The 14254-nt window shown below is 43.8% G+C and overlaps 4 protein-coding genes across 4 annotated transcripts; 1 reads left to right on the top strand and 3 right to left on the bottom strand.

Moving 5' to 3' along the window:
• Window positions 1–74: 74 nt before the first annotated feature.
• On the bottom strand, window positions 75–6370 carry EAF02_009046 (uncharacterized protein; the record flags this gene model as incomplete). Its single annotated transcript, XM_038905094.1, has 4 exons — window positions 75–356; window positions 413–6021; window positions 6078–6264; window positions 6359–6370. The coding sequence occupies 4 exons, from the start codon at window positions 6368–6370 to the stop codon at window positions 75–77; spliced, it is 6090 nt and encodes a 2029-aa protein (XP_038754991.1).
• Window positions 6371–7155: 785 nt separating this feature from the next.
• On the top strand, window positions 7156–8055 carry EAF02_009047 (uncharacterized protein; the record flags this gene model as incomplete). Its single annotated transcript, XM_038905095.1, has 1 exon — window positions 7156–8055. One exon carries the CDS (start codon window positions 7156–7158, stop codon window positions 8053–8055), a length of 900 nt encoding a protein of 299 aa, XP_038754992.1.
• A 502-nt stretch (window positions 8056–8557) lies between these two features.
• EAF02_009048 (uncharacterized protein) lies at window positions 8558–8872 on the bottom strand (the record flags this gene model as incomplete). The annotated part of the gene is made up of 1 exon (XM_038905096.1): window positions 8558–8872. The coding sequence occupies one exon, from the start codon at window positions 8870–8872 to the stop codon at window positions 8558–8560; it is 315 nt and encodes a 104-aa protein (XP_038754993.1).
• A 52-nt stretch (window positions 8873–8924) lies between these two features.
• Window positions 8925–10415, bottom strand: EAF02_009049 (uncharacterized protein; the record flags this gene model as incomplete). Its single annotated transcript, XM_038905097.1, has 3 exons — window positions 8925–10253; window positions 10328–10344; window positions 10406–10415. The coding sequence occupies 3 exons, from the start codon at window positions 10413–10415 to the stop codon at window positions 8925–8927; spliced, it is 1356 nt and encodes a 451-aa protein (XP_038754994.1).
• Between the last annotated feature and the right edge of the window lie 3839 nt (window positions 10416–14254).

A 14254-nucleotide genomic window follows, 5' to 3' on the forward strand; every position in this document is an offset into this window, starting at 1 on the left:
GAAAACGGCCAAGCAATGGCTATGCAACTCTGAAATATAATACAAGCAAATATAGTTCAACTTTTGCCAATCAACTAATTACTTCCTCCTCCACCCCTAGGACGTTTCCCTCCATTTCCTTGTTGACCGCCTTCTGGTACAGGTCTCTTTTGTCCAGGCTGAGCATTTGGGCTAAAACTTTGAGCTGCTGCATTCATTCCTCCCCGTCCCGTGGCATTACCCCTTCCTCTACCGGCGGCTCCTCCACGTGATTGATAAATACCTCCACGACCACCTGCACCTATATTTCCACCTCCACGATTTTGATTACCGCCACGCATTTGTGGCAATCGTGATTGGTTTCCTGCTTGAGGGGCCTATAATTCATTGGTATTAGATGTGAAAGGTTTAGATAATTAGAGGTGTTGCTTACAGATGGGATATTACTGACTGGCAGTGAAGAGGCACCATTGGTGGATGGAGTTATTGGACGTGGGCCAGAAGGAATACCACTCTTTGGGGGTTCAACCTCCTCAATCTTGGTAGCTTCTACCGGTGCACTATTGGGTTGGGTTCCGGTTACGTTAGTAGGGGGCACAGCAGCTGTTGTGGTATTTGCCGCTGCTGGCAGAGCTGCTGAAATCGGATGGCTTGGTAAAGCAGTTGTAGCCGCTGTAGCAGCTGGTGTTGGTGGAGGTGGTTTGGCATTTTTCGCAACCTCCCACACCTCGCCGACCGGCTTTTCAGGGGTTTCGGTTGCAGCTTTTTCAACAACTGTTATTTTTGCGGTTGCGTTCTTCACCCTATTGTCTAACATGTTGAGCTTCAATGATGACTTCTTCTCTGCCATCAAAACAGCCTGTGCTTGACTGGTTTCGGCCTTTGCTTGAGCTTCAGACAAAGTAACTTCGGCCTTTTTCCTTTCTTCTGCAAGTTTTTCAGTCACCAATTTGTCTTGCTCCAATTTAAGTTTCTGGGTTTCCTTCTCAAGTAACTTCTTCAAATTATTGGCAAGAATACTCTTGATTGTTGGATTTGTTGATAAAAGATGTCGAACTTGATCATCCGAAAGATCTGAACCATCAGCCGATGGTGCGGCGGCTTTACTTGGAGTGGCAGGTGTCGCTGGAACGGCATTTTCTTCTACCTTGGGAGCAGATGGAGTAGGTGGTGGAACTGATGAATCAGCAGTTTTGTTCTCTGCAAGCCAAATTTGTTTCTCTTGCTCAAGTTTTAACTTGAAATCAGCCTCGAGTTGTACTCTAAGAGCTTCCTTGGATTCACCAAGTTTTTTATTCAAAGCTGCCTTCATTTTGTCAGAACGTTGCTTGAGTGTAGCTTCCATAGATTCTTCAATTTCCTTTGCCTTCTCGTCACGTTCCTTAGCCATAGCTTCAGCAACAACTATACGTGCTTCCAATGCCTTTCTCTCTTCCTCTGAGATACCATTTTGATTTTCATCAATCTGTCCCTCATCAGCAGCATCATCCATCGGGGCATCGGATGGTTGAGCCTTTTGTTGTGATCGTGCTTCGGCAGCATCAGCGATGGCATTATCTCTCTCGGAATTAGCAGCTTCGAGTTGTTGTTTAAGTTCTGTGATTTGTTCCTCGAGAGCTCGCTTCTCCAAGATTGCTTGATCACGTTCTTTACGAAGTTCAACAAGTTGTGCATTGATAGCTTCGTTACTTTCCGATCCATTCGTTGCTGGAGGTGCAGAGGAGGTGTTGGGTGAAGCAACAGATTGAACAGCATTAGCCAATGCCTGATCACGATGAGTTTTAACTTCATTCAATTCTTGTTCCACCTCCGCAAGTTTAACTTCTGCTGCTTCCTTTTCTTCCACAGCAGTTTGAAGTTGTTCTTGGAGAGAAGTGAGCTGTTCTTGAAGGGAATCCCTCTCAGAAATGGCGACATCTCTTTCTGCAGCTCGATCATTCTTATCTTTCGTTAGAGTGCGATTTCTCTCCTTGGCTTGCTCAATCAACTTTTGTCGGGTAGTTTGCCATTGTGCTCTATCATTCTCCATAGTACTCTCCAAAGTTTGTACCTTCTCCTGCAATGGTTGTTGTTCCTCCAATAGAGCGTCTCTCTCACTTCGTAAAGTCTCAATAGTCTCCTTCATTTGTTCCATCTCAGCAGGGTCGATGCGATTATACTTGGAAAGTATATCTTGGTTGCGTTTCTGCCAACGATCACGATCTTCCTGCAATAAATGCATTTCACCCTCCATCGTTTCTTTACCATGTTCCAATTCACGAACCTTTGTCTCCAATGGTTGAATTTGTGCCAAGAGTTCTTCAACGCGTTTGGTTTTGTCCGCAAGTTGAGATTGAGCTTGGCGGGCTTCATTACGCAAGGTAATACTACTTTCGCGGAAAAGATTGAGCTCATTGAGTTTGTCCATGAGATCCTTGTGTGCAATGGAGGTTTTACCGCCATCAGCATGAGAACGTCGCTCTTGATCTAGTTTCAGTCTAGCTTCGTCAAGTTGAGCTTGAGTGTATTCGAGTTGCTGTTGTAGACGTTTGGCTTCTTGAATCTTGATATCATATTGAACCTCGCCAATCTCTTTTTCGCGTCTCAAATAAGTATTCAACTCACGCAAACCTTCTAGAGTACGATCAGTAGTTCCCTCCGCGGTTGGCGATCCAGCTTCCGATGCACCTGGGGCATTGGATCGGGATTCTTGCAAAGCAACGATTTGTGAAGAAACATTGTCCAACTGTTGGTGGAGAAGTTTGTTCTGTGCATTGACATCGTCTCGCCTAGTCTTCAACTCAACCATCTCTCGTTCAAGTTGTTCACGTCGTTCCTCCCAAGATGCTTCGCTTTGGCTCAGAGTGACCTTGGCAGACTCGGCCTCCGCCTTCAATGTTGCTGACTCTGATTTCAGTTGATTATATTCAACGCGTAGAGTTTGAAGATGTTTAGCGGCTTCAGCATGCTTGACGAGTTCATATTCGTAATCTTGTTGAGCTTTGGTGGCAATGGCTGCTTGGGCACGAAGGTCTTCTTGATGGAATTTTGCGGCTGCAGAGTCCTTCTCTTGCTCATCCTTCAAGCGTAAGATCTCCGCCTCAAGTCGTGATTTCTCTTCTTCAGCTTGCCTAGCAACTTCACCTTGTTGGTTTCGAAGAGCTGTCAACTCATTGTTTGAGTTAGTGAGCTCGGTAGAAATATCTTCAGCTCGTTGCTCGAGTTCGCGAATCTTTGCATCTTTCTCCTCGATGATCTTATCCATCTCCTCGCGAGCCTCATCCAATGTAGCATTAAGACTTTGTAGCTCCTCCTCAGATGATTGACTGATAGACTTGAATTGTTCCGCTTGATGCTTTGCACTCTCAAGCTCCGATTTTGCTAGTTCCAAATCTCTCTTTAACTCTGAAAGCTCAATTCCCAATTCTTGTTCGCGACTTAGAGATTCGTCTTCGGCGCTTGTATCTTGTCCAACTGTCTCCTGAGCATTGCTTCCTGGTCGTGGTGTAGGTCTTGGTTGCAATAACTCAACACGTTCCTCTGCACTCTTGAGTTCGATGTGTAATTCATCTACTCGAGCTTGAAGATGATCGCGTGATGTCTGTGCTGCAACAAGTTCCTCTCTTGCCTGGCTGAGACTAGTCGCAAGCTCATCAATTCTCTTTTGATTTTGCTGAGCATCATACTCCTTTCTCAATTGTGCTTTCTTACTCTCTTCAACCTCGTCGTTAAGCTTTCGCTTTGTGGAATTCAATTCCGATTCCAAAGACTCAACTTGGGTCTGTAGTCTTCTTCTAGTTTCGGATTCGGATAATTCGCGTTCATTTTGTAGAGTTTGTTGATTGGCAATAAGTGTATTGAGTCTACTGCGTTCGTTGGCGAGATTTTCATTGTCCTGACTGAGTCGATCCTGGATGTCCTTCCAAAGCTTCTTTTCGGCCTTCAGGTTGGCGGTTTCATTTCTCATGCTCTCCACCAATCCCTTAGCTTCGATCAAATCCTCTGCTACTTGTTGTGTCCTCAAGTCTTGCTTGGCAGCAGCCTCGGAAAGAATTTGAGAGCGCTTTTGCAACTCGCTATTTTCTGTCTGCAACAATGTGTAATTAGAGTGCAACATTTCGTAGCGTTCATTGGCAAGAGTTAATTGACTACTAGCCTTGGAAATCTCTGCTTGGAGTGCGCTCTTCTCCGATGAAAGTCGTTCTGTTTGCTCTCTAAGAGTGCGTCGATCAACGGTTTGTTCTTCCCGGTATTGATCAAAGTGACCTTGCAATTCACGCAACAAAGCTGCATAATTAGCATTGTCCTTTTGATTTGGATTTTCAATTGTTGACATGACACCATTGCCATCCACTGATTGACCAAACATGGATTGAAGGTCAGAATTGGCAGGCAATTGTCCTCGGTGTTGAAGCATACGACGGAACATGTCTCTCTCCTTGATATAACTTTCGGAACGAGTAATCATAGATCTTAGTTCATCCTTCAAGTCCTCAACCTTGGCTTGGAGAGTTTGTACTTGTTCGTGATCCTGGACAGCTTGATTCTTTGCAGCTTGAGCTTCTTCGCTTTCCATCTTTTGACCAAGTTCTCTAGTAATCTTGAGCAACTCTTGATTCTTTTCTTGCAATTGACTGATGCTGCGGAAAACGGTAAGTCTCTGACTGATAAATCGATCGGTATCAGTCATTCCTTCTAATGAATCTTCGCTAACTTCTCCTCGAGCTAGACGTTCCATTTGTGCTCGCTCACTAGCATTCAAAGTCTCTAACCCTCTTTCTTTCGCATCTAGATCACAAAGAAGCATCTTGATCTGGGCGCTGAGATCTCTGAGTTGTTGTCGAAGAATATTAACCTCTGCTTGTGCTGTAGAAGCCTCACTTTCTGCCCGCCTGACATCTTTCTTGGCTCTATCACGTTCCTTGCCTGTTTGATCGACGAACTTCGACATCTCCACTACCTCCTGTTGAAGACGTTCATGCTCGGCTTGCATTTCTTCTAACTCGGGTTGTTTTGCTTCAAGTCCTTGCATCATTTCCTCCATCTCAGCCGCAAGTCGTTCACTTCGTCTCTTCTCGGTAGCCAATTGACCCTTGACTTTGTAGAGCTCATCAATAGCTTGAGTGGCCGTGATGGCAGATTTACTGCGCAAAGATCCAGGTGTACCAAATTGAGCAGGTGAGCCAGATCTTCCAAACACAGATCCATTTAATCCTCTTTGTGGGGTTGATGGCACTGAGCCGGGATGAGGTTGTGAGGACACAAGTGCTTCAAGTCGATCAATCTCGGCTTCGAGTTCCGAAATGCGATGCTCCGCCTGTTCACGTTCTTGTCGTTCCGCCTCAGCTGCTTGGTTGACATCTACCATTTCCTCGGCAGCTTCATCCTTGATTTTTTCTACTCCCCCTTCGACCTCCTTCAATCTTTGTCGGTGTGTCTCGGTTTGTTGGGCTTGTAGCTCGGCGAGACGACGTGCGCTTTCCAATTCCTGGCGGAAACCATCTTCGGTTTTTGCAGCTGCTTCTTGAAGTTGCTGTATCTTCTGAAGTGAATCCTCTGCCTTCTTTTGAACTTCATCCAACCTGGTTCGTAGAGCTTGTTCGGTGCGTCTTAAAGACTCAACATTGGAGGTGGATTCTTCATTGAGACGCTGCAATTCTGCAATTCGTGCACCCTTCTCTCTGCGATACTTCAAAGCTTCGGCGCTTTTAGTCTTTAATTCATTCTCAAACCATTCGTTGTTGCGCTTGGCCAATTCGATTTCTTGTTTCAAAGATTGCTCTCGGAATTTAGCACTGGATGCCGCAGAGTTTGCATTTTGAACGGATTGTTGTAAGGCTGTAATTTGTTGACTAAGTTCCAATCCTTTTTGGTGTTGCTTTTGCAAGTCTTGTGCAAGAGCACCATTAGCGGTTGTCTTTGACTCGATGACAGCTAATGCATCGCGATTCGAGGATTCGAGAGAAGAGATTCGAGACCTTAAAGTTTCTAATTCAGATGTCGACGTCGAAGAAGTAGATTTCAAGGTTTGAAGTTCATTTTGAAGAGATGACCTTGAGTCCTCTAAAAAGATATACATCAGAATCACCATATAGTATAGTAAAATTCAAACATCTTACCCTCCTCGTTGAGCTTTGTTCTCAACTCTTCCACATTTTTCTGCGCCTTTTCCACACTTGATCGAAGTCCTTCAATGCGCGTCTCTGAGCTTCTCACAGCATTTTCAAGCTCGATATCGACTCGTAGTTTATCTGCCGCCAATTCATCATGCTCGCGCGCCTTCGCGGTAACGGCTTTCAAGGACGCCTTCGAACAATATCCGCCGTAGGATTATCAACAACTGTCTCAAGGATCTGTTTGCGCACACTTAAATATGCCGACAATAATCGACATCAAGTACCGCGGTCACCATCTTGAAAAGGTTCCTTCAGACAATTCGTGGTTGTGTTTTGTAGAGGACCATTTGAAAATAGTGGTGAGATTGTGTTGATCGCGTTGCTTTGAGAACGTGAAGGTAGCTGGAGATGACAAGTAAGTAATAAAGTTGAAGAAACCCCAGTGATATCTATGAAATTCCTTTCATTTATTGTATGACCATACTAAATCTCGGAATGAATGAATACATTAATAAGAATCCGTATTGAAATACCTAGCGATGATCAAATCGCGGTGTTGTCAGTTTCTTGAATAGATTCAATCAGTCTTTGAAAGCTTCCATGTTGCTTTCAGGACGAGAAGGCGCTGACTAATATGTACAAACCTAGGAAAATGAATAATATGAGTGGATGGAATTCCTTTAGCGTACGCTTGGGCCCTGTACGTTCTACATGCGCTAAAAATTACTCCCATGTAATTTCTCAGCCTCATCTACAGTACAATACGGAGTCTTAGGCACTGAGTAATAAACTGCTTTGTCTTATTTCAACACTTCCCCATCGGAAAGTTGCGCCAAATCCTCTCGAACCCTCCACACCTCTCGATTTCGAATACTACTGTATTGTCCAGTCCTTACCCGTCGCATGCATCAGTAAATCGACATACAGCCTTCCTAATCTTTAAGCACCGACGTCATCTGGACCTCAAATCATTTTACGGTTTTACAACATCTATTAGGCCTAGACGCAAAAAGGTCTTTCGGGCTCGAAATCTATTAAGAGACTTTCAATCTCAATACTTTCAACATCATTAACCGTCATCATGTCTTCATTCCTGGAGAAGCAACAAGCGGCCTTTGCAAAGGGTATTCAAAATACTTCAGCCAAGATTACAAGCAAGCAGCGTCCCACTGCACCAGTTTCAGTACACCCATCACCCCGCTCCATCAACACCTCAAATACATCGAAGAGCGAGAACAAAGATCCTAAGCGTAAGAGAGAACCCACGAATGTCGTTTACTCTCAACCTGCTGCCACCGGTTATGGAACAGAAGCTTTTACACAAGTCACCTACGTTATCGAATTCTTGAAGAAGAAAGATGAACCCAAAACTTTCCAGGAAATTTTAGAATATTTGAGTCAGGTTCACGTCGAGCAGAGTAAGAAACAACTCATTGCGCAAATTCTCAGAAGACATGATCGAGTTCAATGGATCGCAGATCCCAAGTTGAAGGTGCAAGCTTGGGATTCTGGCACATTCAAGCATCGACCCATCATTGGTGTTCGTAACAAGGGAGCTTTGTTATCATATCTTCAAAATAAACCTGATGCTCAAGGTGTCAGTGTTAAGGATTTGAAGGATGGTTGGCCAGATTGTGAAGATGCGATCAATGAACTGGAAAAGGAGTACAAGATTTTGGTTACGAGAAACAAAAAGGATAATCATGCACGAATGATTTGGATCAATGATCCTACATTAATTCATCCTGTCGAATCCGAATTCCAAGTCATGTGGCACCGAACGGAACTTCCAAGCGTCGATGATCTTGTTCGAAAGCTCCTCGAAAATGGACAAAAACCTGCCAGTGAAGACCCAAGTAAGCGTGTCAAGGTAGCTCCAAAGGCAAAGGAAAAGAAGAGAAAGGCTCCAAGAAAGGGTGGTCGTACTACAAATACTCACATGGCACATTTGTTGAACGATTACTCTCACATGAAGCGATAGATGGATGGCAGGGAAATTGTACCAAAATGGTGGGTCGGCGTTTCTGAGGGGGTTCAAATCATAATACACAGCGAGGGCGTTAAAATCTAAGATCTCAAAGGATGATTCTTCATTGGTAAATCCTTTGACACATGGGAAGGGATGGGGACATGGCTGGGTGGGTGGGAAATTGGCTCATACAATGCCACGCACAACTTACGGTGGATTTTTGTGAAGATAGACCCAACATAGAATACACACTTGCTTTTTATTGATATTCAACTGCACATGTGAACTCTTTGCGGCTTCCGGTTTTTGGTAGTCGCTAAACGGATATAATATTGTGACAGAGCCCATATACTCCATGTATTTCCTTTCTAATGTTTGTAGATTCCTAGGCCGAGAAAAACATGCATGACACTCCTTATATATTTTCCCTATTGCAGAAATTCTTCCCCTGATCCATACGCGAGAAGTACAATTCAGGGGTCAAATGACCATCATCATAACACGCTTCCCATAACTACCAAGCATCAAAATTCCCAAATCCCCCCGACTTTATCTTCTTCTTAACTGGGGCCTCCTCTTCGTCCACTTCCACAACTCCAACACCATTATCCGTTCCACCCGCTTTAAGATATTTCCCCACTCCACCCGTCGACTCATTTTGTACCACCGTTCCATCACCCCTAATTCGTTTACCAGTCCACGTAGTCTTATCATCTTCCGTTCCTCCCTGCCTCATGATTTCCGCTTTTTCTTTCTCCGCAACATCTTTCTCCTGTTTCTGTTTTTGGAATTCTTCAAATGGATCAACGAAGACTACCACATTTTCCATGACGATGTCTTTTATCGGACGACTTTTATCGTCTACTTCCACCTTTTCGAGTTTAGAGAGTAACATCCATACCACCGACTACACGACCAAAAATGGTATGTTTCCGATCTAAATGTTTAGCTTCTTTGTAGGTGATGAAGAATTGACTCGAGTTGGTGTTTTTTCCCTTGTTGGCCATACTCATTACACCCCTCGAATCATGAGTCAAAGGTCCGTCGAATTCATCCTGAAAGTTCTTTCCCCAAATACTTGAACCTCCTTTACCAGTTCCTGTTGGATCACCTCCTTGAATCATAAAATTTCGGATATTCCTATGAAATGATACACCATTATAGTAACCTTTTTTGGCCAATTGGACAAAATTCCATACCGCGCGAGGTGCCGTTTCGGTTTGTAATTCGATATTCAATGATCCCAAATTCGTTTCAATCCTAGCGTACCCCTTTATCTTAACTCGTTTCGGCTTTAACATATATTCTTCATCCGTAAGGATTGCTCTTTCTCCACTGGTTTCTGGAGTCAAGCCCGTGCTTGTAAAACTTGCTGCCGCTCTTCCTGTTGTATATTGTGCTGCATTGTATGCCATCTTCTCTTTCCTGTATAATGAAGGTTTCGCCATAGAAGTTGTCGACCCTGGTTTAACCATTGATTTCGTGCGATTAACATCTCCGCCAGCCTCCCTTTCCCTCCTAGCTTTCTCAACAGCTTCCTTTGCCCTCAAAACTTTATCTCCAACTCTGCCCAATGCATTAATATTGACGCTACCTTTCGACCTCTCTTCTTCTTGTTCTTTGCTCAAAACAGACTCTCCTTCTTTCAAGAATTTAAACTTGCTAAGATCTCGACTTTCGATATTTTGCGGATCTTGTAATGTTATGATATCCGACCTTCCAAATTCTCTATCATCGACTAAATCCAACCACATCTTTGCCTTGATATTCAATCTTTCGACAGTTTCCCATGCAAATACGTTGGCCTCGGTACCATGCCTTATAGCGACAATATGCGTATTATCCGTAAAGACTTTGAAGGTAACTGGGTCCACCATTTCTCCTTTGCCATCCCCTCCAGCACCACCAGATCCTCTTTCTTGCGCATCAGTATCTCCATTCCGCGCAAAGTTCAATTTTATCAAATCTTTCGCACTCAATGGATTTCCATTGATAGGATTTGTGCCATGCTTCTCGAGCCATTGTGAAATAACTTCTATATCGAATATAGTACCTTCTGCTGTACAGACTGGATGTTTGAATGGTTGTAAACTCGCCGCACAAAAGTTGAAGGGAAGGCGCTTGAATGAGCCATTGGGAGCTTTTTGGGAAACATTTGATCCGCTACTCGCGGAGAATGCATCAGAGGATGACCATTCGGAATGGGTGATCTAAATGCCATGTAAAGATTAGCATATAGGAAAACTGGACATTGGTACATAGTCTGGGACTGGTGAAAGCTCACGTATAGTTTATCCGTGCCTATGAGAGATCGATGTTAGTATGCCATTGTATTTCAGATTTAAATGTTATTGCGACGAACCTTTACCCATTATAAACTTTTGATATTATGTTGTGGATGGTTGATGGAAATTTGATTATTTGGAAGAGAGCTTCATCAATTGTTTGATATTTTAGCGCGACAGACTGTTATCGGGCTTATCGTGGGTCGCTACAGTTACTTCAACTCCCTGTAGGTGCTAGGTTAGTAGGTATTTTGAACCACACTTAATTGTCATATCAAATATCACCACATAATTCATCATGATTCAATGTTGCATATCAGTCCGTTTCTTTAGAGATGTATGGATATTGTAATTCCTGACGATGTGTACTCGGGCTCATTCTTTGGTCGCTCTACCCAAAAAATGTGCTGTTTGCGATGAACGGATACACTAGAGCTACTAGAGCTACAGTCTTCCTGGATGTGCTCTATGAGAATTACATCCTCCTCTCAAGATTTTCGGCCTCCTTTGCAACAAGATCATCAACCATCAGTACACATGATGGAAGCTTCAATTTAGATCCATTCTAATACATTGCTGAGCTGTAAGTATCAAGTGATAACATCACGGTAGTTGTGAACTGAGGGGTTGCGTCAAGTGATGCCCTGAGAAAATGATTATTTCTTATGCCGACGACGTGGTGAAAGGTTTAACTCCCTGGCGAACTGAAGGAAAATTATTAGTATTAGTTGAGCTATATAACAAGTTGTTAAATACATACCTATGTATACCCCTGACCAAGGGTTCATCCCCCTTCATTTCACCATTCATTCTTCGCTTCCTCTCAATACTCTAACAAAATATGAACATTGACAACTGCTACATCTCCAAATCACTCTTTCATCTGTAATACTATCCATACTCCACCATTGCTTTTGTTCCTTTTTCCATTGACCCACAGCTTGAACTTCTAGTTCACCAAAACTATCACCTGGATACATCTCAATGTATGGTCTATGTTTTTCCAGATCGTCTGTAAGTAGAAAATAACGAATATGGTATCTGGGGGACGTAGTACTATCCTTTTCAATATTTTGGAGTTCGATAATTGGTTCTGATTTTTTTGGTATGTCGCCCGCAAGAAGGGGAAAGGCCTTGTTGAGTCGTAGACGAGCGTCCAAGGCCGAAAGAAAGAGAGAAAGGAGGTTGGATAAGTGTCCCCTCGGGATGCTAGTCGTAAGACAGCAAAGAATGACACTTGAAGACATGTTCTCCTGGCTGGAGTGATGCAGTTTGGAAATGAACAAGGATTCAATGTAAGTTTTCAAACCATTCTTCCTCCAGATAGATACTCTTCCTCTTCAGCTTCGTAGTAACAAGCTATGAATATCTATATTGGTCCTTGAATTCAACCTTACATGTGCAAGTTTGCTCAAATAACGCCATAGATTTTTTGTTATCAATCATCTTCTATACGGCAGCACACAATCTGCCTGCCGTATGGGTTAATATCACCCTATAAACTCTGTTTTCATTTTGCGAAGCTGTGTGTAATTTGTAGCAAGTGAGGTTTTGCCATGGTGAAGTATCCAATTAATTGCATGTTTCCCGCGAAAGAGGTCGCATGAGGTTCCCCGCAACGTTTAGGTGCCCGGGAAAAACAAACATTGGATTGTTAGTTGAGATAAACAATGACCAAAATCTTGTGACAATAGAAGGTACATGAGTATAAATAAATCCCTTTGCTTCCTATGAACACCAAGTTCAGGATATCCATAACCTCCCTAAGGTTGTGTTACGTTCAAATATATTTCGGCTTGTAGTTCATGCCGCTTCTGACTCACGCGATATAGCATCTAGAGGGTTTACCTAAAGATTCTAGCAAGTTGATGATGTTAGGTTTCTATTACTTACCCTGAATTCTGAACATGAAGACTGTAAATAAACGACATATCCATCGAAAAGCAAATCAAAATAACGGTACCCCGCACCCCTCAATCACCCCTTATCGCTTCACTCCCCACTCCTGACTTCTCCAGTCCTCAAACCTCGCACGACAATTGAGACTAAATAGAATAATACTCCCAAGTATCAAGTTGAGGAATTTGCATAAAGCAGCCCATGATCACAAGATAAACCAAAGCAAAGACAAACGACAGGTACAGTACATGAACCAATTGACATTTAGCACGCTGAGAACCGTACACTAGTTGGATTCTTAATGGAGAGGAATTTCATTTCCGAGTCACAGTGTATGTCCAAGTCCTCTACTACCGTTTCTCAACAAAAGAAAGAATTCAAGATCAATCCAATCGGGTCACTACCAATCATGAAATCATCTGGAAAAGACTGAATCGCTTTTCCTCGAGAAATTTGTACTAGACAAATCTCACCAATTATTCCTCATCGAAACAACACATGACGCGAAGATATTTGATGTTGAATACTAGGACACTCGTTCTTGAATCTACTCGGACTAGAGCCATGATCTCGAGACATCAGAAGCGCAAAACTGAGCAGCAAGAAAAGAAGATCTCCTGGTATGAATACATTTAGTACTCACAAACTCAAGACACTCAACCTCTTTTCATGCATTTCAATCAGATAAGCAACCACTCAGAACTCACATTCCACATCTGCATCGCACCTAGCCCAGCCACATCGTGAATCCATTCCAATCATCACCAACTCAAAAGCAAAGATAAAACCTCAACCGCTTTAACGATGCCACTTCTAGCCGCGCGATGCGTTCCTCAAAATCCCGATGGTTTCACAACCATCACCGAGCGACTTGGCCGCTGAGCGACTCGCGATCTACCGTACATACATATACATACGGAGTGACCAGTGAGCACAGCACCTATCAGATGCGGCAGAGAGCTACCTCCCGTTTGTGATTATGCATCAGCAACCACCTCGATTGCCATGTCACACTCGCCCGCGTCTAGACAATTGACGTGGTCCGCCACGCCGGCCTGGATGGGCACTCCGTCGCCGCGCAGAAAGAGTGGAGCGTATCGGCTACGCAGCAGGAGCGGCAAACACATGGCATCTGTGGGGTTGGGATGCGCTAGAGCGTCTTGGTTGGTACTGGTATGTATGTATGGATGTACAATGTACAATGTATGTGCGATAGACGCAGATGATGCGGTGAGGATAAGGTCGAGGTTGGTTTGAGTGTAGAATGGCTGGATTTGTTTACCGTTTGCTTTGTTTTTACAAGGAGAGCAGGCTGGGCTGGATTGGGTTGGGTTGGGTTAGCACCCGGTATGTATGTTTTGGAGGGAGGGGATGCGGATGGACTGGAGGGGCTTGAGGAGGGGCAGTGTGGAGTTTACTAGACATGAATTCACATCACATCATATCATATCATCTCATCACCACTCATGCACAGTACTTACTCTCCTCCAAGATCTCGATTCCAACGTAAATGAATGAATAGACCAAGCAAAAGATAAAAAGGAAGCGGTGTACCTACTGCCGGGCGGTGTAAGGTTATTCCAACTTCCGCCCCTCTTTCTTCTCGAGCTTCGGAATCTGTTCCAGGCCCACCCACAAATCACATCGAGAAGGATATCCGTGGCGGGGCGGAAGTACCGGTTGGTTGGACTCAAGGTGCAAGGATGGAGGGGATATACTCCGTACGGAGTATTGTAATTTGTGCGGACGATGGAAATTAGAATGGGAGAGAAGGATATTGCCGTATAGGCGGTGAAGACCAATTTAATTCCCTTCCCTTCACAAGCCCGAGACAAGGAACAGGAAGATGGGGAGCACGGCATGTGGAGAAACTTTCGCGTTGCATATTGTGGGTGGAGGGGTCCGAGGAGGGTGTTTCGAAAAAAGGGGCAAAGGGGAGGAAAGGAAGAAGAAAGACTTGCCTCGAATTGTTTGCTTGGGAGCTGGGTACAGTAAAACGGTAATAAAAATACATAGGGAAGAGATAA

This window comes from Botrytis sinoallii, assembly GCF_014898435.1.
Source record: "Botrytis sinoallii strain Bc 23 chromosome Unknown BSIN_018, whole genome shotgun sequence".
Lineage (NCBI taxonomy): Eukaryota > Fungi > Ascomycota > Leotiomycetes > Helotiales > Sclerotiniaceae > Botrytis > Botrytis sinoallii.